Genomic DNA, 27,988 nt, shown 5'->3' on the forward strand with positions numbered 1-27,988 from the left:
GGGCTAAGCTGGGTCTGGGGCTGGCAGCCCCTTGGATGGGGGCTGAGCCAGGCTGAGCTGCAGGAGGCTGAGGCCACCATGGCTGTAGTGCCAGTACTCCCCATGTGGGGCCATGCAGCTTGGGCACTGCACACAGTAACCCCAGGCTAGGATGGGTTCAGATCCTGGAATGGGGCTGGAGGGCCCCTGGGGGCTCTGACAGCCCAGTGCAGGGTTAGAGGACAGGGGCCAGCTGGGGAGAATGAATCCTTCAGAGAGCAGCACCTCACCTGTGTCCTTTCCCCCGTCGCTAACAGGATCCGAGGGGCAGGCAGCTCATACGCGGGGCTGGTTTGGGTGGGTTCTGTGCCTTTTCCAGTCATGTCTCTTACCCCGGTAAATCGGTGTGTGACGGGCGCTGGGCTCTGTGTTGCTTGGGGGTTTCATACAGACACTCGCCCGCAGGGGGATAAACCTTCACCTGCTAATGCCTGAGTCATGTGGGGTTTGCACCAGCCTCACTGCTTGGGTTGGGCGGGGGTGGGGGGCCAGGGGACATTTTGACTGGGGTAGGTCAGTCAGTGCCTGGAGAGGACCGGTTGTGTTGCTAGCAAGGTGCTCACACCGGGCAGGGCATCCCCCCACCTGTACAGGCCAAGCCGCGTTTCACTGCAGCCACATGCGGAACGACGCACACGCTGGTTACACCGGCCCGGCTGCAGCGACCAGCAGCATGTGTGTGGATGGGGTGGTGCAGGGGTGGGGGCTAATCTCCCCTGGGGAGGCTCGCTCAGAGGCTCAGACACAGGCGCTGAGGGGGGTGGGCAGGCCCAGACTGGCGCCTGAGAACCACCCACCCCCCTGGCTGGGGCCCAGTTTAATGGGTGGCAGGTGAGTGGGGGAGGGGGATCTAGAGCAGGAGCCGCATTTACCAGGCCCCAGGCTTGTGCCCCTGACCTAGGCAAGGGGCTGGTGCAGCTGGTGGGAGGCAGCTCTGACAGCAGGGTCTGGGCATCTGCTTCATCCGCCTGTCAATGTTACTGCGGCTGGTCCCCACCGCCAGGGCGGCGCCAGTGCAGCTGCTCTGCTGGGCGAACACACCGCCTCTGCCGACAGGAGAGCGTCTCCCACCGGGGTTGGTGCTCCGCCTCCCTGAGGGCGGACAGGAGCAGCTCTCCCCGTGACACAGCGCTGGCTACACTGGGGGGGGGGGTGTCGGGGATCACCCCCTGAGCGACTGACAGCCACAGGGTCCCGTTCCTTCCACTGCGCTCCCTGGCCCAGGCAGCCGACACACCCAGGGAGGGAGTTTGTACCTTTACCCTGGGGAAGCAGAACCACCTCCTGCACCCTCCCATGGGTGGGTGTCCCTGGGGGGCTGCCCAGACCCTCTTCCCCACCCCGCTCAGTGGAGCAGATTCGGTTCCATTCACCCCCTGACTGAGAATCCCAGAGTCACAGCTCTGTGGGTGGAAGATGACCCAGAGCTGGTGTAGGACCTGCCCAAAAACACCGCCCCCCCCTCACACTCACACTGCTGTTACAGAGCAACAACCCGTCCTCCAGAGCAGGGCTGCTATGAGAGACAGTTCTACAAATGCTGCACCCCGCACCCCAAATCTGGCCCTCCCGCTCCCCCCTCCTTCAGCCACCTCACCCAGCGCTGCAGGAGCCACGGCTGGTTCTGCTGGCTTAGTCCACAGAGGTTGAGGAAAGAATTGTTTTGTTGTTGGTTAGATTGTGGGGCTGGGAGCCAGGACTCCTGGGTTCTATTCCTGGCTCTGGGAGGGGAGTGGGGGGCTAGTGGGTTATGGGGAGGGCGGGGAGCTGGGACTCCACTGACTTGCTAATTTTGACACAATCATTCCCCTGATACTTGTGCCTCAATTCCCCTCTCTGGAGATCGTGATGTTGCCCAGTGGCCCAGGGGAGTGGAGAGATTCCATTCGCTTTGTTAAGTTTTATTGAGCTCAGTGATGGTCAATGTTCCCACAGCCGCCATCGTTAACAGCCTGTCTCACCCCCCGGCCCCCAGGCCTGTCTGACATTTCAGCGTCTGTGACCCAGTGACCCCCTGCCGGCCTGCGGCCCCTCCCCAGGATCAGCTCTGCTCCGCCAGCCTGGGGTAGAAACCGGAGTGACCCCGGCCCCGGCGCTGACAGACCCACCCGCTCGGAGCCTGGAGCGCCTCCTGCTGGCTCTCCGCAGCCATGCGCTGGCACTGCCCAGGCCGAGCCCCAGCCAGGCGCTGACCCGCAATTCCCAGCTCTCCGGGCGGGTCGCAGAGCACGAGCCTGATGGGGAGCCCACGTTCTTCGTTAAACACGACTGGTTCCGTGGGGCGTTACAGCCACGGACGGTTCCAGCGAGCGAACGCTGCAGCCCGGGGCTGGGGCATGGGACCAGCGACGGCGTTTCCAGCCAGAGCCCGTCATAGACGCCGGTCGGATGTGTCGCCTCTTTAATGTATCTTACAAAACACTCTACTCGCGCTCATCCAGTCAAACACGCCTGCCCCCCGGGACTCCCTGCGCAGAACCGACACCCCAACGCAGGCGATAAGCCAGTGACCCGACATCACACACTAATCAGCCGCTGTCAGGATGGTCCATGTCACCCTGGGCCGGGGGGAGGAGGGGCCGGGCCGTCAGGCTGGTGCTGGGCTATTCCCCGGGGCGGGGCGGGGGGGTTACTCGGCCAGGTCTCTCTGCACCAGTCTGTAGTAGGGCCCCTTGCGCCCCATCAGCTCGGCGTGCGTCCCCTCCTCGGCCACGGCCCCGCCCTCCAGCACCACGATCCGGTCGGCGTTCTCCACCGTCTGCATGCGGTGGGCGATCACCAGCACCGTCCGGGGCCCCCGGCTCAGCACCGACTGGCGGATCTGGGGGGAGGAGCAGAGCCGCGTTAGGATCCATCCGCACACGACGCAGACCAGAGACACTCAGTCCGTCCGGGCTCGGAGTTCGGATCCCACCGCCCCCACCACTCACCGCGCATTCACTCTCCGCGTCCAGCGCGCTGGTGGCCTCGTCCAGGATCAGCACGGCCGGCTGGCGGATCAGCGCCCGGGCGATGGCGATCCGCTGCTTCTGCCCCGCCGAGAGCTGCCCGCCCTTCTCCCCCACGTCTGCAGGGGGTCAGAGAAAGAGAGAGGGAGGGGTCAGGACTCCTGGGTTCTGTCCCCGACTCTGGGAGGGGAGTGGGGGCTAGTGGTCAGAGCAGGTGGGGCTGGGAGCCAGGACTCCTGGGTTCTCTCCCCGGCTCTGGGAGGGGAGTGGGGGCTGGTGGGTTAGAGCAGAGGGGGCTGGGAGCCAGGACTCCTGGGTTCTCTCCCCGGCTCTGGGAGGGGAGTGGGGGCTGGTGGGTTACGGGGGGGGGGGCGGGACATTTCCCAGAAGCCCTTGCAGCGCAGGCAGTGGTGACTCACCTGTCTCAAAGCCCCTGTCCAGCTCCGCGATGAAGCCAGAGGCCTGGGCCGCTCTGGCCGCCCTGGTGACCTGCTCCTCCCCGCAGCCCCCCAGCCCGTAGGCGATGTTCTCCCGGATGGAGCCGGAGAAGAGGACGGGCTCCTGCCCCACCAGGGCCACCTGCCGGCGAGAGGGGGCGGCGTTAGGGGCTGAGACCTGCCCAGCTCGTCACACCCAGTGAGCAGCAGCCCAGCCCCTGCCCCCGCTGCCCTCACCTGGCGGTGCAGGTACCGGTGCTCGTACTCCCGGATGGGGGCCCCGTCCAGCAGGATCTCCCCGGCCTGGGGCTCGTAGAACCGCTCCAGCAGCCCCACACACGTGCTCTTCCCGCTGCCGTTCAGCCCCACCAGCGCCGTCACCTCCCCGGGGCGCAGCTCGAAGGACACGGCCTGGGACAGCGGGGAGAGTGTCAAAGTGCCTGTCACGTGGGGGGATCACAGGGGCTGGGAGCCAGGGGGATCCTCTCCCCAGGGGAAGGGCCTGGGGGATCCCCTCCTCGGTGGAAGGACCTGGGGTCAGAAGCAGCTCCAGGCACCAGCGCTCCAAGCGCGTGCCTGGGGCGCCAATCACGGGGGGTGCCCTGCCAGTCCCTGCGAGGGCGGCAGGCAGGCGGCCTTCGGCGGTGTTTCTGCAGGAGATCCGCCGGTCCCGCGGATGCAGTGGCAATTCGGCAGCAGGTACGCTGATGCCGAGGGACCAGCAGATCTCCTGCAGAAACACCGCCGAAGGCCGCTTGCCTGCCGTGCTTGGAGCAGCAAAATACATAGAGCTGCCTCTGCCTGGGGTTATGAGCTGGGAGATCCCCTCCCCGGGGGAAGGGGCTGTGAGCTGGGGGATCCCCACTGGGGGTAGGGTGTAGCCGCCCTGCTGTAGGTACCTGTAGGACCTGGCGGTCCGGGCGGGAGGGGTAGGAGAAGGAGACGTTGCGGAAGGAGACGTGTCCCTGCAGCGACTCCGGCGCCCGTGTCCCGTCGGTGCGCACGGCCGGCTCCCGGTCCAGGTACTCAAACACCTTCTCCGCCGCCCCCACGTTGCTCAGCAGGTCCCCGTACATGTACACCAGGGTCTGGGCAGGAGGAAGGAATCAAAGAAAGCTGAACAGACAGAAGAGGGATGGATGGAGAGATGGATGGGGTGGGGGGTGAGCATAGGCGCTGATGCCATGGGTGCTGCGGAGCTGGAGCACCCACAGGGAAAAATTAGCGGGTGCTCCACACCCACTGGCAGCCAAACTCCCCTTGCCCCTGCCCCCACCTCGCCTCCTCCTCCCCTAAGCGCACCATGTCCCTGCTCCTCCCACTCACAGCGCTTCCCGCCCGCCGCATAACAGCTGTTTGGCGGCGCTTAGGACTTTCCGGAAGGGAGGGGGAGGAGTGGGGACACAGCGCGCTCGGGGGAGGAGGCGGTAAAGAAGCGGGGTAGGGGCGGGGACTTTGGGGAAGGGGGTGGAATTGGGGCGGGGCGAGGGTGGTGCAGGGGTGGGGGCAGGGGCAGGGGCGGGGGTCGAGAAACCACGGGGCGTCAGCACCTATGGGGGTGAGCGTGGGGACAGATGGATGGAGTGAGCAGGGATGTGGATGGAGGGATGGATGGGTGATGAGATGGGTGGAGAAAGGGTTGGTTTGGCACAGATGGGTGTTGTCGGGGGGAAGGATGGGTGGATGGATGGGCGTGGGGAGGGATGGGCAGATGCACAGACAGAGGCGGATGGACCAGTCGCTGTGACCCTAGTACGGCCCCGTCCCTGGTGCAGGGCCCCTCACCTTCACATAGCTGCCCACGTCCCCCTGGTAGAGGATGAAGGAGACCAGGCTGCCCTTGGTCAGGAGCCCGGCGTGGATCTGCTGGTGCCCGCAGTACAGCATCAGCACCTGCACGGCCAGCTGCAGCAGCTGGGGGGGAGACAGAGTCATGTGGGGAGCAGGCAGGGAGGCATGGGGCACCCCAAACCTATAATTAACACCCCTCAGTCCCAGCTGCCTGGGTCCCCCTCTCCCCAGCTCACTCTCTGTCTCACTATCAGCCGTCCCCGGACACCTGGGTCCCTTGTTCTTCTCCAGCTAAGCCACTGCATCAGGAACTGCCATGCCCGGATGCCTGGGTCCCCTCTCACAGGCTCCCCCATCAGAGAGCAAACCCCCTTCCTTGGACGGCTGGGTCCCCAGCTCCCAGCTCACCAGTCAGATGGTGAGCTGCCATCCCCAGATGTCTCGCCCCACTCTTGCTGGCTCCCTCGTTGGTTCATGAACCACTTCCCCCGGACACTTGGGTCCTCACTGACTCCCCCATCAGCTCCCCACTGCCCCCCCCGGACGCCTGGGTCCCCTCCCGGCTCACCCGGCGGAAGAGCAGGTAGAGCGCCCTCTCCAGGTCGCGGCGGTTCTTCAGCCGGTGGGTCTCGGCCAGCGCCGCCTCGTAGCGCCGCGACTCCTCCTCCTCGGTGGCGAAGCTGCGCACGGTCTCGATGGAGGAGACCGACTCGCGCACGACCTCACCGGAGCGCGCCATGGAGTCCTGGATCGCCTTCAGCACGGCCTGGGGGGGGGCGTGGGTCAGAGACCTCACAGTCAGAAGGGACCAACCCGCCCATCATATCTGGGCTCCTGCATAGCCCCGGCCAGCAAATCACACCCGGGCCCCAGCATCCAGCCCCGTAACCCGCCTGGTGTGGAGCTCTGAGGAGACACTCAAATCTCAATCCTCCAAGTGCTGGGGAATCCACCCGTCCCTGGGTCAGCTGGTCCAGTGGCTAATCCCCTCCCTGGTAAACTTCTGCCCCTCGTTTCCAGTCTGAATTCATCTCACTTCAGCTCCAGCCACTGGCTCAGTTCTGCTTCACCTGCTCGCAGAAACCTTCTCCCCACGCGGCACTTACAGACCATGATCCAGCCCCCCGCCCCACATCTGGGCTAACCGACGCAGACTGAGCTCCGCCAGCCTCTCATGCCAAGGCAGCTTCATACAGCCCAGGGTCGCCTTCACCCTCTTAGCTACAGCATCACACAGGGAGCTCATGGCCAGCTGCTTGTCCACGATCACCCCTAAATCCTTCCCAGGGTCACTGCTCTCCGGATAGAGCTCCCCACCCTGTAAGGGTGACCACATCCCTGGGGCCTCGGTGTCGGCCTTGGGCCTGTCTACACAGCAGTGTTACATCGGTCAGGGGTGTGAACCTCCCTCCCCCGAGGGAAGAACGAGGCCAGCAAAACCCCCAGCGTAGAGGCAACTGTGGATGGGGGTGGCGTTCCTCGCACGGAAACACCCCTTCCGTCAGTGTCCACGTCCTGAGGCTCTGCTGGCCCAGCTATGACGACAGTCTCCGTACCGAAGACGCAGCCTTGCTGTGTTACAATTGCTGTTATTTATTTGTATTGCGGTTCCCTCAGGAGCCCCCCTCACGGATCGGGACCCCGCTGGGTCAGGTGCTGCACAGAGGCTGAACAAAGCGGCAGTCCCTGCCCCCAGCTCACAGACATCCTTGAATGTCAAAGCTCACCTCCCAGAGATCAGAGGGGCTGTGAGCCAGGGGATCCCCACCCCAAAGGCAGAGCTGGGAGCCCCAGGGTTGGTGGGTCAGTGAGTTGGGGGGATCCCCTCCCTGGGAAATGGGCCGGGAGCCCCTGGGATGTGCATCTGGAGATGGGGATTTCCTCCCTGGGGGAAGGGCCAGGAGTCCTAGGGTGGGGGGGTCTGTGAGCCAAGCAATCCAGCTGGCTGTGTGTAATTGTCCCCGTCAGTATCCACCACCCACCCGGCTCAGTGTCCCCTGCAGACTTGACCAGCAATGAGTTTAACTTTCTGCCCAGATCATCAGTAACGATATTGAACAGCACCAGGCCAAGAAAAGCCCATTGGGACCCTCCAGAAACACCCCCACTGGAGGGCGACTCCCTCTGGGATCCCCGCTGCCCTGGGTCACAGGATCTCAGGGGCGGGTGGGTCTCCCCAGAGAGAGACCACACACACCCCAGCTCCAGGGGGCTCCGGGACACAGGATCTCGGGGTGAGGGGGTGTCTCTCCAGAGCATCCCACAGTGGGGGCGTCTCCCCAGAGCCCCACAGAGAGACCACACACACCCCAGCTCCATGGGGCTCTGGGACAGAGGATCCCAGGGGTGGGGGCATCTCCCCAGCATCCCACGGGGGTGTCTCCCCTGCCCCGTACCTGGCGTCGGGCGTCGTAGAGGCTCTGGGCGGCCATGGTGAGGGGGGTCTCGAGCAGCGTGAGCAGCGTCAGGCGCCAGGACAGCCCCAGCATGAAGCCGTACAGCCCCAGCGCCTTCACCAGGCTGCGCAGGAAGATGTTGGCGTTGGCCGGCACCGAGCGGCTCATCATGGCCGCATCCGTGCAGAGGCGCGAGGTCAGCTCCCCTGGAGGGGGGAGAGGGGACACAGTGAGACAAGGATCTGCCCCGGGAGGCCTGGAGCTGGTGGGGGGGCTGGGTAGGAACAGGGGGCTGTGGGGCTGCATTGGGCCATTTAATGCTGCAGCCAGCAACAAGGGCCTTGTTAATGTCCAGACATGGGGGGAGGGGAGGCTGCCCCACTGATAGAGGGAGACTGGGGCAGGGGGAATGCTGGGGAGGAGTGTTGGGGAGAATGGGAGGGCGATGCTGGGGGAGAGGGGATGCCATGGGGGTGTTGGGAGGGTGCCGGGGCAGGGCTGGGGGAAGGTGCCAAGGGGAAGATGATGCCGATGCAGGGGATGTGGGAGCTGGGCTGTAGTGGGGTGCAGCAGAGGCTGGAGGTTGGTGCAGAGGTGGGGATGGGGGAGGGGGTGCCAATAGGGTAGATGCTGGGGTTGCGGAAGCAGGAGGGCGTCATTGGGGGAGGACCCACCTGTTTTGACCTGCTGGAAGAAGGCCAGGTCCTGGCGCACCAGGGAGGAGAAGAGCTGGCACCGGGTGCGGATGTTGAGCCGGGAGAATGTGAACATGAAGAGCCCCCCGCGGCAGCCGGCGGCCAGGGAACTGGGGGAGGGGACAGACAGACATGGGGGAGACTGATCCCACCCCTGGAACCAGCGCCTCATACGGAGCCCGTTCCAGATACACCATCCTCCCACCTTGCCTAGCACGGCTGGGGAACCCCAGGGCAGGGCTGGGGTCCCATGGGGGGAGCAGCATGTGAGGTGGGGGGAGACCTGTGTTAGGACTGGGGTTTGGGAGCAGAAGAGGTCTCCCCAGGGCTGTGGATCAGCAAAGGGTGAAGGGTTTCTTCCAAGGGCTGGGTCCTGGGTGGCAGTGGAAAGGTGATGGGGCTTTCCTGGGGTTCTGGGGGGTCTCTCTGGGGCTGGGGGTCCCACAGGGGCACTGGGGGGCTCGCCCCAGGGCTGGGGGTCTCACCTGCCGAAGGAGGCCAGGCACATGAGGCCGATAGCGGTGGCGAAGGTATCTGGGTCATAGGCGCTGCCCAGGATGTCGATGACGCGCCCCGTGTAGTAGGGGATGAAGGTCTCGCCTGCCACAGAGACAGGGGGTGAGAGGGGGCCGTCCTGTGCGGGGGAGTCTCCTTGGATCCCCAGGTAGAGGAATCCTCCAGCAGGAGACTTTCTCATGCAACGTCCCACCCTGCCACCCAGAAACTGAGACTCGACACGCTGAGCCCTTTGCAAACTGCTCGCCGACCTCCGTCCATCCCCAGGCACACCCCTCCATCTCCCTCCATCCCCCAGGCCCCTCCGTAGCTCCCTGCAGCACTTGCCTTGGGTCTGGGACTCAGGGAACCATGCAAGGGGGCATGCTCACGTCTGCACAGACCCCACAGCCAGCTCGGTACCATTTCCCACATCGCCCAATGAGCCGGGTGCTGGAGTCCCACTTCCAAGAGTGGCCTCGCCACTCAGTGGCCAGATTTCCCAAGGGGTTTAGGCACCTAACACTGCAGACAGGGTGCTTTTGTAAATCTTACCAGGGCCCATCTGCATGCAAACCCCTGGCTCAGTAGGAGCAAGTGACAGGGCCAGGGTCACCCAGGGACTCTGTGGCAGAGCCAGGACTTGCACCCAGGGCTCCTGGCTTACAGGCCAGTACCTGAGCTGCTGGGCCACTCTTGCGTGGCTCTGGCTGGAAGGTTTTGTCTGGCTCTGTTAGAAACACAGCCCCCCTCCCCCCGCTCACACCCTGAGCCCCCTCCCCCTAAGCCTATGTATCCGCCCCCCGCCCCACTCACCGATCACAGCCAGGGCGAGGAAGACGAAGGCCCCGGACAGGAAGGGCACGTCGGGCCGGGACAGCCCCACCAGCCGGCGCAGGGTGGCCCTGGACTCCCGCTCCGTGTCCTCAGCGCCGGGCCCCCCAGCCCTGTCCCCCTGCCCCAGGGCCCCCCAGGTGAGCTGGGCCAGCCCCACAGCCCCATAGCTCAGCAGCAGCCAGGCCCAGGGGGCGCCGGCCAGCAGGGTGGGGGGCACGTCGGGCAGGGGCAGGCAGCGCCGCAGGGTGAGGTACAGGGGGGGCAGCAGGCACAGGGCAGCCAGGGCCCTGGGGGGGGACAGGCGGGGCCGATCCACGGCCAGCAGCCCCCAGGCCCCCCAGAGCCCCAGGAAACGCACAGCAGCCTCCAGCCAGGGGGCCGGCAGCCCCAGGAGGGGCAGCGAGGGGGCGCCCCAGCCCAGCAGGGCCAGCAGGGCCAGGTCGCAGAGCAGCAGGGGGCCGCCCAGACGCAGGGTGAGGGGCAGCGGCATGGTGGAGGCCAGTCTGCAGAAAGAATGAGGGGGGTTATACAAGGCAGGGGGGCTGGGGGCCCACAGCACTGGGTGACCCCCGATACCAAACCCCAATCTGTCCCCCAACCCTGCCCCATACCCGAATCTCTCCTATCCTGCACCCCAGTCACAATCTACCCCCAATAGCTCCAGCTCCACCCTATGCCCCTGAGCTGCCCCCTACTAGCAGGGGGGGGGGCGCTCCGTCGGTCCCGGGAGGGCGGCAGGCGGCTCCGGTGGACTCCCGCAGGCGTGCCGCCCTGCTTGGGGCGGCGAAATTGCTTGAGCCGCCCCTGGGCCCCCTACCCAGCACCCCCACGTACCCCCCACGCATTACCCCGATCCAGTCCCGGTTCCCCCCGTCCCCATCCACCCCGATATGCCCCCCAGACCCCATCGCCCCTCTAGCCCCCACCCCAGCGAAGCCAGCCACATACTGGGGCTCTGGGGGAGGGAACAAACCACCCCCCGATCCCCGGCAATGCCCTACGCGCCCGCTGCTCCCCCGGGGCCCGGTACCTGCAGCTCCAGCTCCGGCTCCTTCTCCCGCGGCGGCAGCGCCCGGACCCCGCGAGCCAGTTTCGCTTTCGGGGGATTCCCGGGCCGGGCCCCGCCCGCTGCTGCTACCGGCTGCGGCCGCCAGGGGGAGCCCGGGCTGCACCAGCCGCGCTCGGCTCCAGCTCCCGGCTCCATCCGGCCCCTGCACGTGTCCTGGCTCCAGCAGCATCCGCCGGCGGAGGGGCCGGGACCGACCTGCCCCCGCCCCGCCCCATGAGCTCCGGCTGACCCGTGCAGCCCCCACCAGGGGCCCGGTCACTGCGGGGAAGGGGCGCGGGCTCCGCACACAGAGGCGCTTGGCAATCAAAGGGGTCCCTGGGCTGGGCTCAACTCCAGGCCTCTCGGGACAGAGCCGCCGAGGGAGTCCGGGTCCGGCGAGGTCAGATCCCCGCGGGTTAAACACACCCCGGGGTGGGTGTCTGAGATTCTGCTTCAAACCTCGGCTCCCGGTGGGATCCCGCCTGGGGGATGGGGCTGGGCTCCCCGGGGTCCTTTCGCTGCCCTTCGAGTGCAGAGCCTGGATCAGTTGGGGGGCTGAGTGTCAGGATTGAGGGGCACTGGCGGAGCTGTGGGCAGAGAGACCTCAGTGCTGGGTGTCACGGGGTCCCCGGGCGCTGAGCTGCTCCCCACCAAGCCAGGCAGGACTCTGGGGAGCCTCCTCTCCCTCGGAGCAGCCTGTCTGCAGGGCAAGAAGCTCCCACGGCTTCACCTCCTGGGTCTCTCCTGGGAGCATTCAGCACGTGCCCCTCCGTGCGCTTCCCCCAGCGAGTCCCCCCGGCGGGGTCCTGGGGGGGCCACAGGGTCCTGCCCCCCCACGGCGCAGTCAGACGTGACTCTCAGCCAGCCAGGAAAACAGAGGTTTATTCGATGGCAGAAACAGGGTCTAACACAGAGCTTGTAGGTACCGCGAACCGGACCCCTCAGCCGGGTCCATTCTGGGGGGCAGTGAGCCAGACCCCCACGTCTGCCCTCACTCCTCGTCCCCAGCCAGCTCCAGACTGAAACCCCCTCTGGCCCCTCCTCTGCTCAGCTCCTTTCCCGAGCCAGGAGGTCACCTGATCCCTTTGTCTCCAGCACCTTCAGTTGGCACCTTTGCAGGGGAGGGGCCCAGGCCATCAGTTGCCAGGAGACAGAGAGTCAGCCAGAAACTGAGGCTCCCCCACAGCATTCAGAGAAAACATTAAGAACTGGGTGAGTTTGGGCAGAGCTGTATGGGGGGACCCCCAGGCTGCACTAGCTGGGGAGGGTCAGACTGGGGTGGCACTGGCAGATCTGGGCGGGAAGGGAGCCCAGGGCTGGCAGCGCAGGGTTGGGGGGCACCGGCAGATCTGCGCGAATGGTTCCTGGTTTTCCTGGCACTGCACTAACCCCCTGTGAATTTCTGTGCCTGCCTCCCATTGCCTCTGCTTCATTGTAAAAAGCAGCTCCCCTCACCAACCACCCAGATCCCCCTTCCCCCCCATTCCCAGCCCAGCAGCCGGGAGACACTTTAAATCAACGCCACACATTGGAGTTTTCACTGTTTCTCTTTATTGCATCACACACAGAAACCCGTTAACCGCATCCCCTGCTCCCTCCATCGCTCTGGCCCTGAGTCTCCTGAGTCCCTGAATCCGGAGCCCCCGGTCACTGGCCCGTCTCACTTCCTGGCCGCCAGGTACTCGTGGATCAATTGGCTGACGTCGGTCTTTTCCACCTTGATCCATCCGTCCTCCTTCATGTGATACACTGGGGGGAGAAGGATGTGGGAGGGTCAAGGGCAGCCAGCAGGGGACCCCACAGCGCTTCCAGCCCCCAAGGAGTAAGGACATGGGACCCAGGAGTCTGGAAGGGCATCCCTAGGGTGAGCCCAGCAGTGCTCCCCCCCCCCCAGAGTGAGGGGATGGGACCCAGGTGTCCGGGACAGCAGTGCAGGATGCTCATCCCTGAGGAGGGATGGGACCCCGGTGTCCTGGTGCTCACCCCCAGGGGCCCCGCCCCAGCCCCAATGCCTTACTGTTGACGACGCCCCCGGAGTAGGCGTCGCGGTGGGTGGCCTGGGCGATGGCGCGGCGCCCCAGGTCGTAGGCCTCCTCCACGCTGAGGTCGGGCCGGTACCCGCTGTCCATCACCCCGTAGGCGTAGCTGTTCCCGCAGCCCGTGGAGAACATGGGGCCGGAGAGACGGGTGCCATTATCGTCCACGTAGTACAGGCCGGGGCCCTGCGGGGATGGGGCAGCAGGTGAGACGTGGCTGGGACCAGCGTGGGGGTTGGAGGTGGGTCTAAGGACTGGAGCTGCCAGGGTCAGATCAGAGGTGGGGAGAAGCTCTGTGGGGCCTGAATCTCAAGGGGAAGGGGGGCCCCAATGGGGACACTGTGGACTCTGGTGTCAGGGGGTCTTTGAGCCAGGGGAATCCCCTGTAGAGGTGAAAGTGGATGGGGACGCGGGAGGGCTGAGCTATGGGACACTGAGGCAGCCTGTGGGGTTCCCCCCGGAGCCCCCTCCCATTGTGGCTTGGAGCAGGGGGCCCAGAGGGGGGTGCGGGGGGTACGGGACTGGAGGTCACAGGACAGGGCCAAGGGCCGGTACCTTCTTGTCCCAGCCGCAGATCATGCTGCCCATGGACAGCCCCATGCCCCGGTACTCGCACATCATGTTCGACAGCAGCTTGGAAGCGGCCGAGACGCTGATCCGCTCCTTGTTCCGCAGCTGGTACAGCCTGGGGTGGGGGGAGGCAGACCCCAACATGGGGTGAGTCTCGGATCCCAGACCCCTGAGCTCTCCACCTCAAACCCTCCCCACTATGGGGTCCCCTCCTTGAGTACCCCCCCCACACACATACCCCAGACCCTCCCTGAGCCCCCATCTCCTAAGTCCCCTGTCCTGCACACCCTTCCCTGCCCCCCTCCCCGGGCGGGCACCTGCAGTGCTTGGCGAGGAGCCGCTCCCAGTACTGGCAGTCGGCGGCGCTGCCCGACATGGTGCCCAGCAGGTAGGGGTTGATCTCGATCACCTTGTTGGCCTCCAGGGAGGCTGTGGGGAAGGAGAGACAGGCCCTGAGTGACACGGGCAGGTGGCTGGGGGAGGGTGTCGTGGTGGTGGCCTGTGTGTGTGTGGGGGGGGGGGACTGGTCTGATCCTCCGCGTGCATTGTGCCACAAGAGCATTTGGGGTCACGAGCTGGGTCAGGTCTAGGCCAAGGGGTGGGGTGGAGGCGCTGGGCAGAGGGATCGGGGTGGGGTGGGGAGCTGGAGCTCTAGACACCTGCTCCCACCTGCCAGGTTCCTGGACATGACCCCACATGAGGGAGGGGCGGACGGAGCCAGCCAGGCCCAAGGGGTTGTAGGGATGTGGGGGCGGGGGGAAGGGCTGGGTAAAGTGGCCCAGGAGGGGAGAGCTGGGGGGCTGGGTCTCACCGATGTAGCTGCCGGCCGATGCCCGGGAGTCAACAGCCACGACGACCCCGTGCTGGAATTTGAAGGCCAGGGTGGTGGTGCCGTGGGCCAGCTGGATCCGCACCCGGTCCCGGCCCTCCTCGGAGTACGTCTGCAGGAACTGGGCCGGCTGGGGGGGGGGAGGATGGTGAGGGGGGCTCTCCAGCCCCGCCCCCGCTGCCCAGAGCAGTACCCCCCTCCCTGCCCCCCCATGGCACTTCCTCCTCCGCCCCACCGCCAGGGCATTGGTCCCATCCTACCCGCCCCCCATGCCCAGAGCAGTACCCCCCCTTCCTGCCCCCCCATGGCACTTCCTCCTCTGCCCCACCACCAGGGCATTGCCCCCACTTCCCCCCTCCACCCCCTACGGCACAGCCCCCCAGCCTCCCCCCGGCGCTGCCCCCCCCCCATGGCGCTGCCCTCTCCCCCCCCCGCCCCGCACTGACCTGCTCCCCCCTGGGCAGGGCCAGCTCGGGCGCCCGCAGGCCGAAGCTGTAGTGATCGGGTCCCCGGGGCGCAGCGGCGACTCCGGGGGGGGGCCCGTCCCAGCCCCCCCGGGGGGCCCCGCACACTTCAAACAGCGCCATCCGCCTTCCTGCGCCTCCCGCCCGGCTCTGAGCGCCGGGGGAAGAGAAACCGAAAGCGGCAGCTGGGGAGGGACCGTCCCGCCCTGCCCGGCCAAGGGTGCCCTGGGGAGGGGCGCACGGGGGGCCCTGGGGAGGGGCGCAGGGGGGTGTCATGGGGCGCTGGGGAGGGGGGCTGGGGGTTCGGGGGGGCTCTTAGGGGAGGGAACATCTGGGCATTGCGGGCGCAGCGGGGCCAGCACGGTCCAGGGGCGCATGGAGAGGGGCTGAGGGCGCGGGGGGTCCTGGGGGAGGGGGCGCACGGAGAGCGCACGGGGCGGGGCTGAGAGCGCGGGGTGGGTGTCCCGGCGGAGAGGGCGCAGGGGAGGGGCTGGAGGGTTTACGGGGTGCGGGGGGGCTCTCAGGGGTGGGAACATCTGGGCCTTGCGGGCGCAGCGGGGCCAGCGCGCTCCAGGGGCGCATGGAGAGGGGCTGAGGGCGCGGGGGGTCCTGGGGGAGGGGGCGCAGGGGAGCCTGGGGGGGGCGCAGTCCAGAGGCACCTCAGGGGAAGTCCTTGGGGGGGCGGGGCCCTGGGCAGCCAGCAGGGAATGTGGCACCGAAGGGCGCAGGGATCCCCCCACGGGGGGCGCAGGGGGTTCCCAGCAGCCACGGACCGGCCCGCGCGACCCCCTACAGCAGTTGGGGGGGGGGCTGTGACCCTCCCTGCGCTGCCCCCGTCCGCCCCCAGGGGCGCTACTCCGGCGCTGGGCGCACACGAGGGGGCGGGGGATGGGGCAGCTCTAACCTGGGGCAGGCCGATCTGCCTGGTAACTACTGACGCGGGTCCCCCCCTTGGGCGGGGCTCGGCTTATGACACCGCCCTCTCTCTGGCACTGCCCCGGGGCGTTCGCAGCTCCCCGCCCCCAGCACTGCCCCGCCCTGTTCCCTGCCTGGGGCGGTGCAAAGCTCAGACAGAGCAGAATCTGCACCAGCTGCTTGGCACCCTGGGGTCCCCCCACCCCGGGCAGGGACCCCCAGGGGGAGGGAGGGGGAAGGGACAGAGCAGCACGTTCCAAGGGGGATCCTGCCCCCAGGGGCTTCCAGGCGCCTGGATGTGAGGCCGGGCCCTGGGCTGGCCTGGTGCTGCTGGGGGGGTGGGGGGAGACCCCAAGGATCAGGCAGGAAACTCATGAAAAAACAGACACTTTATTACACACAAGCCAGACAAACACCAGCCGCCCCACCCCTCGCTCGCCCCCCTCGGCTCCCCTGCTGGGGAGGGGCCCGGTCTCTCTGCAGCACGATGGGTCTCGGAGCGGGGGTTTGTCCAGAGACGGAGCCCCCTGCGCACCCTCTGGTCCCGTGTCCTGTGCCGGCTCCCCAGGGCAAAGGAGCCGCATATGGGGGGGACGCTCTGAGAACCCCCCCACCCTGGGGAGGAGCCACGCGTGCAGGAGGAGCTGAAACCCCCCTCCCCGGAGGATCCCCGCGGTGCCAACCTCACGGCCCCCCAGCCCCCAGCCCATCCTCGGAGCCGCCCCCCTGGTCCCCGTTGAGCTGTTTCTGCGCCAGGCGCCAGTAACTGCCCCGGCGCGCCAGCAGCTCCCGGTGGGTGCCCTGCTCCCGGATCTCCCCGTCCTCCAGCACCAGGATGCGGTCGGCTCGCTCCACGGTGCTCAGGCGATGGGCGATGAGCAGCACCGAGCGCCCGGCCCGGGCGCCCTCGTAAATCTCCTTCTCCACCTGCAACGGCAGACGCCCGGGGTAACGAACAGCCTCATGGGGGGCTGTGTAGGGAACCCCCCTTCACCAGCTGCCACCCCCCACCCCAACCCCTGCCCCAGCCAATGGAGTCTCTGTCAATGCCCCTCACTCCCGACCCACAACCCCCTGCTAGCCCTGGGCTCCCCGCAGCTCTGCCGGTGCCCCTCACTCCCAGCCTGCCACCCCCCCATCACTCACCTGCAGCTGACTCTTCGTATCCAGGGCGCTGGTGGCATCATCCAGGATCAGCACTCGGGGGTCTCGGAGCAGGGCTCGGGCGATGGCCACCCCCTGCCTCTGCCCCCCCGAGATCTGCCCCCCCATCTCCCCAACATCTGTGGGGGGAGAGCGGAGGTCAGTGCCCTGTGTGTGAGTACCCCCCTACCCCCCGCTCCATCCCCCCTAACACACACCCTGGGGCAGGGCTGGGTGCTGGCTACTGTGTCGTGGCCTGTGGGGAAGGGTTCTGGGGTTGCTAGAGGGTTTACTGGGGGGTCATAGGCTGGGATATGGGCTGGTGCCTGTGCTGTGGCCAGGGGGGAAGAGGAGGGGGCAGCTGGGGTCCCGGGGGGTTGGGGGTCACAGGGAGATACTAGGGGAGGGGTCTAGGGTTCCCAGGGGAGTGGGGGAGTCCCTGGGGTGCTGGGGAGGGGTATAGGGGTCCCAAGGGGGTGTATAGGGCTCAGTACCTGTGTCGTAGCCGTGGCTGAGCTGGGCGATGAAGCCGTGGGCGTTGGCGCGCTGGGCAGCCCCCGTCACCTCCTGGCGGCTGCGCCCCCCCAGCCCGTAGGCGATGTTCTCGTGCAGCGAGCGGGCGAACAGCACCGGCTTCTGGCTCACCAGCGCCACCTGCGGGCGAGGGGAGATCGAGTGGGACCGGGAGATCGAGGGGCTGAGAACGCACAGACTCACCGCACCTAACGGGGGGCTGACAGAGGCTGAGGGGCCCCGGGGACCTAGTGTGGGGCTGGCTGGAGCAAGGGCCCCCCGAGAGGGTCCTGCTGCCGGGGTCTTCCCCTCCCCAGTGTCTGGGATCCCTGCCCCACGTGGGGTGAGGGAGGGAGGTGGGGCGATGCCCCAGACACTGACATGCCAGGGGGTGTGGAGACACCTGAGCGGGGTGGGAGGGTACAGGGGGTACCTTGCGGTGCAGGTAGCGATGGGGGGAGGGGATGCGGGGGGGGGGAGGGGATGCCCCGGGGCCAGCTGGGGGGGCAGCAGGGGGGTACCTTGCTGTGCAGGTAGCGATGGAGGGAGCAGTGGGGGGGTGGCAGGGGGGTACCTTGCTGTGCAGGTAGCGATGGAGGGAGCAGTGGGGGGTGGCAGGGGGGTACCTTCCTGTGCAGGTAGCAATGGGGGGAGCAGTGGGGGGGCGGCAGGGGGGTACCTTGCTGTGCAGGTAGCAATGGGGGGAGCAGTGGGGGGGCGGCAGGGGGGTACCTTGCTGTGCAGGTAATGGTGCTCGTACTCCCGCAGGTCCCGCCCGTCCAGCAGCAGGCGCCCGCGCTGGGGCTCATAGAAACGCTCCAGCAGGGCCACCAGCGCCGTCTTCCCCGCGCCCGACGGGCCCACCAGCGCCGTCACCTCCCCGGGGCGCAGCTCCAGAGACACCCCCTGCGGGGGAGGGGGGTTAGACATGGGGGACCTCCGGCACCCCTCCCCTATACCCCCATCCTCCCCTTCCCCCTTGGCTCTGCCCCCACAACCCCCAGTCCGACCCCCTGATCCTCCTCCCCTGCAGCCCCCCATAACCCCTCCAGCTACTGCCCCCCGAATCCTTGGTTCTGCTCTGGATCCCCCGAATTCCCACCCCTGACCCAGACTCTGCGCTGGGTCCCTCCACCAGGTACCTTGAGCACGGGGGTGTCGTCCCGGCCGGGGTAGGAGAACCAGACGTCCTGCACCTGGAGGTGCCCACGCAGGCTGGGGGGGGCCAGCGTCCCGGGCGGGCTGATCCGGGGCGTCCGCTCCATGTACTCAAAGATCTTCTCTGAGGAGCCCACGGCCTTCTGCACGCTGGGGTAGACGGAGAGCAGCACCTGGGGGGCAGGGGGGGACAGGCTGGGTGAGCTCCCCCCACACCCCCACTCACCCCCCATCACTGGGGCAGACAGGGAGCAGCACCTGGGGGGCAGGGGGGGACAGGCTGGGTGAGCTCCCCCCACACCCCCACTCACCCCCCATCACTGGGGCAGACGGGAAGCAGCACCTGGGGGGCAGGGGGGGGCAGGCTGGGTGAGCTCCCCCCACAGCCCCCCACTCACCCCCCATCACTGGGGCAGACGGGAAGCAGCACCTGGGGGGCACGGAAGGTCAGGGCTGGGTCTGGCCCCCCATAGCCCCCATCCCCATCCCCAGGCAGGTGGCCAGCAGCCCCTGGGAACAGGGGACCCCCACACTCACCTCCACGGCCGTGGTGAACTGCATCTCGTAGAGGACGAAGGTGACCAGGTCCCCGGTGCTGACGGCCCCGGCGGTGACCAGCCGCCCCCCGTAGTACAGGATCCCCACCTTCAGCGCCAGCCCCGACAGCTGGGGGGACAGAGCGTTAATGGGGGGCTGCCCTCCACCCCGGGAGCTCTGGGGGTCCCCACCCTATGGGGGAGCGATGGGGGCTCAGAGCTTTGGTCAAGGCTGGGGGACTCCACCCTGACGGGGAGAAGGGGCCCAGCCTGACTCCCCCGGGGGGGCCCCTTGCCCTTCCCTGGCCCCCTCTGCCACCTCCCCATCCCCCAGAGATACCCCCTGTCTGACCCTGAGCACACACACACCCCTGCTCCCTGCCACGGCCATGGGATACCAGGCCCTGCCCTCCTGCCCTGGGGATAGCGTCCCCTGCCCCCAGGGTTACCACACTCCCCTGCCCCCTTGGTACAGTCTGCCAGCACCTTCCCCCAGCTGCACCCTGCCTCTGCACCCCCATTGCCATGGCAGCCCTCCAACCCTCGTTGCCGTGGCGCCTCCCCTCCGTTGCCGCGGCGCCCCCATGACGTCCCCTTACGCTGTTGGTCCACATGGAGGCGGCGTAGGCGGCTGCCTCCTGCTGGTTGAGCCGGTAGGTCTCCTGCAGCCGCTGCCCGTAGCGCCGGGCGGCCCCCTCCTCGTTGGCGAAGCTGCGCACCGTGGCCATGGCCTGGAAGGTCTCCACCGCCACCTCGTTGGCCTTGGCCAGGGACTCCTGCACCCGCTGCGCCAGGCTCTGGGGGGAGCAGGGAGTCAGAACAGGGGGCTCTGGGCACCCCTCCGCCTCCGCCTCCATCCCCCTGCCCAGCCCCAGATCTGTTTCCGAGTCGCTGCCCCCAGGGTAGAGCCCCCAGCCTGTGAGTCCGGCCGGCGTTCCTCACTCCCAGCCGTACATGTACACGGAGCCGAATTAAAACACGGATCGTTTGCCTGCACCCGGCTTACCCAGCGACCTGCCCCGCGTCACTGACCCGACACTTTCCTTTCCACCCCTCCCCAGTTTGTGTGTCATTTGCAGACTCTCTCAGTGCGGGTTGGTGTCAGAGCAGCAGCCGTGTCAGTCTGTATCCGGAAAAAGAACAGGAGAACGTGTGGCACCTTAGAGACTAACACATTTATTTAAGCAAAGTAACAGAACCCCACTAGCCGTCACCTCCAGCCCCAGCTAAAACCTCTCCAGCGCATCATCAAGGATCTACAACCTATCCTGAAGGACGATCCCTCACTCTCACAGACCTTGGGGGACAGGCCAGTCCTTGCTTACAGACAGCCCCCCAACCTGAAGCACATACTCCCCCCGCAACCACACACCACAGAACAAAAACACTAACCCAGGAACCTTGCAACAAAGCCCGATGCCAGCTCTGTCCACATATCTATTCAAGTGACACCATCATAGGAGCTAATCACATCAGCCACGCCATCAGGGGCTCGTTCACCGGCACATCTACCAACGTGATCTATGCCATCATGTGCCAGCAATGCCCCTCTGCCGTGTACATTGGCCAAACCGGACAGTCTCTATGCAAAAGAATAAATGGACACAAATCTGACATCAGGAATCATAACATTCAAAAACCAGTAGGAGACACTTCAACCTCCCTGGCCACTCAGTAACAGACCTCAAAGTCGCAATTATTCAACAAAAAAACTTAAAAACCAGACTCCAACGAGAAACTGTGGAACTGGAATTATTTTGCAAACTGGACACCATTAAATTAGGCTTGAATAAAGACTGGGAGTGGATGGGCCATTACACAAAGTAAAAACTATTTCCCCTCTACTGTTACTCACACCTTGTCAACTGGGCCATCCTGATTATCACTACAAACGTTTTTTTTCTCCTGCTGACAACAGCCCACCTTAACTGATTACACTCATTATAGTTAGTATGGTAACACCCATTGTTTCATGCCCTCTGTGTCTATCTCTCTTCCTACTGTATGTTCCACTCCAGGCATCCGATGAAGTGGGTTGTAGCCCACGAAAGCTTCTGCCCAAATAAATGTGTTAGTCTCTAAGGTGCCCCGAGTTCTCCTGTTCTTTTCTCAGTGAGGGTTGTAGGTTTTCTTCCAGATCATGGATAAGATGTTAAATAGCACAGGGCCAAGCACCGATCCCTGGGGGCCCCACTAGAAACCCCCCTCCCCCAAATGTCGATTCCCCATTTACAGTTACATTTGGAGACCGATCAGTTAGCCAGTTTTTAGCCCATTTTGTGTGGATCCTGGGCACCCACAGGCTGCCGTGGGGGGTGGGAAGGAGGGGCCGTGGGGAGCAGTGCAGAGGGGGCAGATGGTAGGGGTGGGGGAAGGGGGGGAGATAGTATGGAGTGGGGAGGGGCAGTACCTGGTGGGATTTCCCGGAGAGCTTGGGCACCAGCAGGACGAGGGGCAGCGCGGGGTGCGGGTGGGGGGCTGAGCGGGGCAGGGAGCTGGAGGCAGGTTGTGGGGTGGGGCACTGGGGGCAGGTTGGGGGGCAGGGGGCTGAGCAGGGCGGGGGCTGGTGGCAGGTTGCAGGGTGGGGAGTGGGGACAGGCTGTGGGGCGGGGGTGCGGTACCTGGTGGAATTTCCCGGAGAGCTTGGGGACCAGCAGGATGAGGGGTACCACGGGGTGCAGGCGGGGGGCTGAGCAGGATGGGGGGCAGGGGGAAGGATGGGGGGCAGGGGGCTGAGCACGGCGGGGGGCTAGGAACAGGTTGGGGGGCTGGGGGCAGGTTGGGGGGCAGGGGGGTGGGGACAGGCTGTGGGGGGAGGGGCGGTACCTGGTGGAATTTCCCGGAGAGCTTGGGCACCAGCAGGACGAGGGGCAGCGTGGGGTGCAGGCAGGGGGCTGAGCGGGGCAGGGAGCTGGGGGCAGGTTGCAGGGTGGGGCACTGGGGGCAGGTTGGGGGGTGGGGGGCTGGGGGCAGGCTGTGGGGCTGGGGGAAGGTTGGGGGGCTGGGGACAGGCTGTGGGGCGGGGGCGCGGTACCTGGTGGAATTTCCCGGAGAGCCTGGGCACCAGCAGGATGACGGGCAGTGTGGGGTGCAGGCGGGGGGCTGAGCAGGTTGGGGGGCTGGGGGCAGGTTGCAGGGCCGGGGGCTGGGGCCAGGCTGTGGGGGGAGACGCGGTACCTGGTGGAATTTCCCGGAGAGCTTGGGCACCAGCAGGACGAGGGGCAGCGCGGGGTGCAGGCGGGGGGCTGAGTGGGGCAGGGAGCTGGGGGCAGGTTGCAGGGTGGGGCACTGGGGGCAGGTTGGGGGGTGGGGGGCTGGGGGCAGGCTGTGGGGCGGGGGGCTGGGGGAAGGTTGGGGGGCTGGGGACAGGCTGTGGGGCGGGGGCGCGGTACCTGGTGGAATTTCCCAGAGAGCTTGGGCACCAGCAGGACGAGGGGCAGCCCCACGGCGGTGAGGAGCGCCAGGCGCAGTGACACCTGCAGCATGAGGCCGAAGAGGAAGACTCCCCGCATCCCGTACCACATCAGCAGGTTCAGCTTCTCGCTCAGCGCCTCGCTCATGGCGTCCGTGTCGGCCGTCACCCGCGACGTGACGTCCCCTGGGCGGGGGCAGCGGGACAGGGTCAGTGGGGGGGACGGATCCTGGAGCGATTCCACAGGGACCCGTCCAGCCTGGGCCGTCCAGCCACACATCAGCCTTGTTCCTACTCCCTCCATCCCTCCCTCCTTCACAGCGTATCCATCCCTCCATCCCTCCCTCCTTCACAGCATATCCATCCCTCCATCCCTCCCTCCTTCACAGCGTATCCATCCCTCCATCCCTCCCTCCTTCACAGCGTATCCATCCCTCCATCCTTCCCTCCTTCACAGCGTATCCATCCCTCCATCCCTCCCTCCTTCACAGCGTATCCATCCCTCCCTCCTTCACAGCGTATCCATCCCTCCATCCCTCCCTCCTTCACAGCGTATCCATCCCTCCATCCCTCCCTCCTTCACAGCGTATCCATCCCTCCATCCCTCCCTCCTTCACAGCGTATCCATCCCTCCATCCCTCCCTCCTTCACAGCGTATCCATCCCTCCATCCCTCCCTCCTTCACAGCGTATCCATCCCTCCATCCTTCCCTCCTTCACAGCGTATCCATCCCTCCATCCCTCCCTCCTTCACAGCGTATCCATCCCTCCATCCTTCCCTCCTTCACAGCGTATCCATCCCTCCATCCCTCCCTCCTTCGCAGCGTATCCATCCCTCCATCCCTCCCTCCTTCACAGCGTATCCATCCCTCCATCCCTCCCTCCTTCACAGCGTATCCATCCCTCCCTCCCTCCCTCATTCTCAGCGTATCCATCCCTCCATCCCTCCCTCCTTCACAGCGTATCCATCCCTCCATCCCTCCCTCCTTCACAGCGTATCCATCCCTCCCTCCTTCACAGCGTATCCATCCCTCCATCCCTCCCTCCTTCACAGCGTATCCATCCCTCCATCCCTCCCTCCTTCACAGCGTATCCATCCCTCCATCCTTCCTTCATTCACAGCGTATCCATCCCTCCATCCCTCCCTCCTTCGCAGCGTATCCATCCCTCCATCCCTCCCTCCTTCGCAGCGTATCCATCCCTCCATCCCTCCCTCCTTCACAGCGTATCCATCCCTCCCTCCTTCACAGCGTATCCATCCCTCCATCCTTCCCTCCTTCGCAGCGTATCCATCCCTCCATCCCTCCCTCCTTCGCAGCGTATCCATCCCTCCATCCCTCCCTCCTTCACAGCGTATCCATCCCTCCATCCCTCCCTCCTTCACAGCGTATCCATCCCTCCATCCCTCCCTCCTTCACAGCGTACCCAGCCAGCCAGCCCTGCTCAGGTAGGGCCAGTTGGGGGGTGGGGGTGGGGAGCCCTAGCGAGGAAGTAGGCCTGGCTGTGGGTTGGGGCAGGGGGAGGAGCCCGGGGGGTGTCTGTGGGGTCAGTGTGGGGAGGGGGCTCAGGGTGGGGGGGAGCCCTGGGTTGGGGGGTCTGTGGGGTCGGGGGGGGGGGTCCCGTACCAGTGCGGTTGGCATGGAAGCCGATCTCCTGGTGCAGGACGGGAGGGGGGGATCTGGGGGGGGGGTCTGTGGGGTCGGTGTGGGCAGGGGGCTCAGGGTGGGGGGGAGCCCTGGGTTGGGGGGTCTGTGGGGCAGCGGGGGTCCCGTACCAGTGCGGTTGGCATGGAAGCCGATCTCCTGGTGCAGGACGGGAGGGGGGGATCTGGGGGGGTGTCTGTGGGGTCGGTGTGGGGCAGGGTGTGACAGAGCAGGGCAGATTTGACCCGGGAAGGTTGCAGGGGAGTTATACTGGGGAAGGGGGGGTCTGCCCTTGAAGGAAGCTCCCTGAGCTGTAACCTGAGCCAGGAGGGGGTGGGGAGAAGTGACACCTTCTGCCGGGAGACCGGACAAAGGGATGAGGAGCAGAGGGGAGGGGGCAGAGAGCGGCTGGAGGAGGTTTTTGTTTTTCAGTCTTGGGCTGGGGGGTGCAACGCAGGGAACCCCAAGCTGGGCTCTAAGCTCCCTGAACCGCCCCCCCCCCTCCCCGAAGGACTTGACTGAGGGGTCCTGGCTGTACCTACAAGCCCTGCTGGGGACCGTGTCCTGTCGGCTAATAACCCTTCTGTGTTCCTGGCTGGCTGAGAGCCCCCAGGAATCACAGGAAGTGGGGGGTGCAGGGCCCGGACTCCCCCTCACTCCGTGACACAGTGGCGGGACAGTCTGTGGGGTGGAGGGGTCCCATACCAGTGCGGTTGGCATGGAAGAAGCTGATCTCCTGGCACAGGATGGGGGTGGTGAGTCCAGGGGGGTGTCTGTGGGGTCGGTGTGGGGCAGAGGCAGGGGGGTCTGTGGGGCAGGGGAGGGGTCCCGTACCGGTGCGGTTGGTGTGGAAGAAGCCGATCTCCTGGCGCAGGACGGAGCTGAAGACCCGGCTCTGGATTCGCATGTGGATCCGGTTCATGGTGCCGTTATAGAGACAGTCGGACACAAACTCTGTCACTGCGCTGTGGGGGTGGGGGGCAGTGGTCAGTGCTGGGGCTACTGCCTGCCCCCCGACTCCCTGCCACCCAAACCCAGCCACCAACCCCCAGACCAGCCCCCGCCTCCCTGCTCCCCCAAACCCAGCCACCATCCCCCCAGAGCAGCCCCCAGTTCCCTGCTCCCCCAAACCCAGCCACCATCCCCCTAGACCTTCCCCCCAACTCCCCACCACCACAAACACCCAGCCCCCAAACCCAGCCACCATCCCCCAGACCTGCCCCCCAACACCCAGCCCCCAAACTCAGCAACCATCCCGCTAACCTGCCCCCGACTCCCTGCCCCCCAAACCCAGCCACCAACCCCCAGACCTGCCCCCCGACTCCCTGCCCCCCAAACCCAGCCACCATCCCCCCAGACCAGCCCCCCGACTCCCTGCTCCCCCAAACCCAGCCACCATCCCCCCAGACCAGCCCCCCGACTCCCTGCTCCCCCAAACCCAGCCACCATCCCCCAGACCTGCCCCCGCCTCCCTGCTCCCCCAAACCCAGCCACCATCCCCCCAGAGCAGCCCCCAGTTCCCTGCTCCCCCAACCCCAGCCACCATCCCCCTAGACCTTCCCCCCAACTCCCCACCACCACAAACACCCAGCCCCCAAACCCAGCAACCATCCCCCAGACCCATCCCCCAAACTCAGCAACCATCCCCCAAACCTGCCCCCCAACACCCATCCCCCAAACCTGCCCCCCAACACCCAGCCCCCCAAACCCAGCCACCATCCCCCAGACCTGCCCCCCAACACCCATCCCCCAAACTCAGCAACCATCCCCCAGACCCATCCCCCAAACTCAGCAACCATCCCCCAGATCTGCCCCCCAACACCCAGCCCCCAACACCCAGCCACCATCCCCCAGACCTGCCCCCCAACACCCAGCCCTCCAAATCCAGTCAGAATCGCCCCAGACCTACCTCCCAGTTCCCTGTCCCCCCAACACAGCCACGATCCCCCAGACATGCCCCTGAATTCCTGCAGGGACCTTGTTATACAGATCCCCGGGCCCATGACCCAGCTCCCCTCCACCCCCCATGACCCCCTTCTCCCCATGCTCCATACACGTTGCCCCACCCCCGTGACCCCAGCTCCCCCAGCCCGACCTGCCGACGGTGATGAGGGACATGGCCCAGATGGCCCGGCCGAAGGCCGAGGGGTCGTCCTCGCTCACGATCCAGTCGGTCATGCGCCCCGTGTAGTAGGGGATCGCCATCTCCCCTGCAACCCAACAGCACATGGGGTCAGGACGCCTGGGTTCTCCAGGAGGGGAGTGGGGGCTGGTAGTCAGAGCATGCGGGATGGGAGCCAGGACTCCTGGGTTCTGCCTCAGCTCTGGGAGGGGAGTGGGGGCTGGTGGTTAGAGCAGGGGGGCTGGAGCCAGGACTCTGGGTTCTCTCCCCGGCTCTGGGAGGGCAGTGGGGTGTAGTGGTTAGAGTCCAGCGAGGCCACCTCTCACCCATTCAGGGTCATTTCCTATATTTGTGCAGCCTTCATTCTGTGAGTGTGCAGACCCTACTCACACTGGGCCCAGGACCCTGTGACCCCCCACCCCACCCCACCCCCCATCAGAGGGCCCTGTAATGCACACCGGACTCAGTCAGGGTCAGGGCCCCGTCGCGCCGGGCGCTGCACAGACAGGAAGAGACAGTCTCTGCCCAGAAACACCCAGCTGGCTTCTGTCCGATCCGGCCCCTGGGCAGGGACTAGCTGGCTCAGGGAGGCAGGGACAGGACATGGGGCCTCTCCCCCTCGCGCCCGCAGCCCCCGTCCCCCGACTCACCGAGCGAGGACAGCACCAGGAACCCCGCGATGGCCACGAGGCGCAGCAGGTCGGGCCTCACGCAGGCCAGCAGCCGGCCCAGCGAGGCCGAGGGCCCCGGCTCCCCCCTGCCGGCGGGGAACAGCTGGTGCCAGAGCGCGGCCGCCAGCCCCGCCGCGCCGTAGGTCAGGCCGAAGACGTCCCCTCGCCCCCAGCCGTGCAGCAGCTCCGAGGGGGGCGCCCGGGGCTGGGCCAGCGCCTGCAGGGTCACGTAGCCGGGCAGCAGCAGGCTGAGCAGGGCGGCCAGGGGCAGCAGCGCCTCCCGCAGCTCCCCAGGCAGCCCCTGCCCCCTGCCGCGGGCAGCCTGGGCGCTCAGGCTCAGCAGTGCCCCCCGCGCCAGCGCCACCCCCCAGGCCAGGGCCAGGGGGTCCCAGGGCTGCAGCAGGGGGCAGAGCCGCAGGGCCAGGCGCAGGGTGAGGAAATCCAGCAGCACCGCCAGGGGCAGGGAGAGCCAGGCCATGGCCAGCTTCATGCCCGGGCCGGGCCCTGCCGTGCTCAGCAGCGAGTGTCTAAATCCCCTAGGCCCGGCTGCGGCCGGTCTCTGCAGCGCTCTGCAGCGAGTGTCTAAATCTCCTAGTCTCCGCTGCGGCCGGTCCCCGCCGGGGGCGCCCTCTGGCGGCCGCTCGGGTCACTGCGCTCAGCGCCGCGCCGGAGTGACCGCAGAACCTGTCCTGCCGATCCAGTTCCACTCCGCTTCGGGTCTCCCGCTTTCCTCGGTGGGGGCCGGGGTCTGGATGCGGCTGCTCCGGGGCTAGCGGATCCCAGGCGCCGGGGGCAATTCTTTGCCCCGCTCCGCAGCCGCCCGGTGGAAACGCGCCGCCCGCAACTCCCCGGCTCGGGCGAGGGGCCGCGAACTGGGGGGGCGGAGGCGGAGAGAGGCGGGTCCGGCACCGGGTTCTCCGCCCGCCCTGGGAAGCCCCCGGCTGCCCCGATCCGCTTCTGGGAAAGGAGGCGGCTGCCCGAAAGTGAAAGTGAAACCGGATTAGCGCAGAGCCCGCCCCGGGGGAGCCATAGCGCCTTACATGGGATGGGCGTGTAACCGGCTGAGCGGGGGGGGCGGGTATAATGGAGCCTGTTGGCCTATGAATAATGGGGGGAGCTGCCCTCCCCCATAGCAAGTGACGCCCCCTGGGTCCGCACAATTACAGCCGGGCTGGGGGCTCTGCGCCCCCCCTTCTCAGAGACTCCCCCTGGGCTGGGGGCAGCTCCCCGGCTGACTGGGTGGGGGGGCAGGGAATTCCCACGCCGGGGTCAGGGCGTGACCCTGGGGCAG

General features: G+C 66.6%; 3 protein-coding genes across 3 annotated transcripts in view; all 3 read right to left on the reverse strand.

Moving 5' to 3' along the window:
• LOC123345793 (endothelial zinc finger protein induced by tumor necrosis factor alpha-like) overlaps positions 1-27,988 on the reverse strand; it is a 1,203,704-nt gene that overhangs the window by 1,121,333 nt on the left and 54,383 nt on the right. The gene's annotated exons all lie outside the window — the stretch shown is intronic.
• Positions 1,920-27,660, reverse strand: LOC123345808. Its single transcript, XM_044982863.1, has 30 exons — positions 26,677-27,660; positions 26,000-26,114; positions 24,739-24,869; positions 22,243-22,448; positions 19,450-19,647; positions 18,852-18,980; positions 18,299-18,487; positions 17,889-18,062; positions 17,138-17,297; positions 16,647-16,783; positions 16,189-16,427; positions 15,089-15,194; positions 14,104-14,251; positions 13,610-13,721; positions 13,278-13,407; positions 12,704-12,908; positions 12,351-12,435; positions 9,856-10,141; positions 9,618-9,756; positions 8,792-8,906; positions 8,286-8,416; positions 7,612-7,817; positions 6,429-6,533; positions 5,784-5,981; positions 5,210-5,338; positions 4,324-4,512; positions 3,662-3,835; positions 3,407-3,566; positions 2,970-3,106; positions 1,920-2,860 (listed from the first exon to the last, which is right to left on the reverse strand). The coding sequence occupies exons 1-30, from the start codon at positions 27,185-27,187 to the stop codon at positions 2,669-2,671; spliced, it is 5,136 nt and encodes a 1,711-aa protein (XP_044838798.1). The 5' UTR covers positions 27,188-27,660; the 3' UTR covers positions 1,920-2,668.
• Positions 12,220-14,735, reverse strand: LOC123346419 (proteasome subunit beta type-8-like). Its single transcript, XM_044983809.1, has 6 exons — positions 14,568-14,735; positions 14,104-14,251; positions 13,610-13,721; positions 13,278-13,407; positions 12,704-12,908; positions 12,220-12,435 (listed from the first exon to the last, which is right to left on the reverse strand). Exons 1-6 carry the CDS (start codon positions 14,706-14,708, stop codon positions 12,347-12,349), a joined length of 825 nt encoding a protein of 274 aa, XP_044839744.1. The 5' UTR covers positions 14,709-14,735; the 3' UTR covers positions 12,220-12,346.

This window comes from Mauremys mutica, chromosome 12 (genome assembly GCF_020497125.1).
Source record: "Mauremys mutica isolate MM-2020 ecotype Southern chromosome 12, ASM2049712v1, whole genome shotgun sequence".
Lineage (NCBI taxonomy): Eukaryota > Metazoa > Chordata > Testudines > Geoemydidae > Mauremys > Mauremys mutica.

Excerpts from the sequence above, each read along its gene's own strand:
- LOC123346419 (XM_044983809.1), bottom strand. The coding sequence starts at position 14,708 with ATGGCGCTGTTTGAAGTGTGCGGGGCCCCCCGGGGGGGCTGGGACGGG. Across the intron at positions 12,909-13,277 it reads TCTGCGGCTGGGACAAGAAG|GGCCCCGGCCTGTACTACGT; the intron begins GTACCGGCCCTT and ends CCATCCCCGCAG. Across the intron at positions 12,436-12,703 it reads CTCCGGGGGCGTCGTCAACA|TGTATCACATGAAGGAGGAC; the intron begins GTAAGGCATTGG and ends TTCTCCCCCCAG.
- LOC123345808 (XM_044982863.1), bottom strand. The coding sequence starts at position 27,187 with ATGAAGCTGGCCATGGCCTGGCTCTCCCTGCCCCTGGCGGTGCTGCTG. Across the intron at positions 3,836-4,323 it reads CGGACCGCCAGGTCCTACAG|GCCGTGTCCTTCGAGCTGCG; the intron begins GTACCTACAGCA and ends CCGCTGTCCCAG. Across the intron at positions 3,567-3,661 it reads ACCGGTACCTGCACCGCCAG|GTGGCCCTGGTGGGGCAGGA; the intron begins GTGAGGGCAGCG and ends TCTCGCCGGCAG.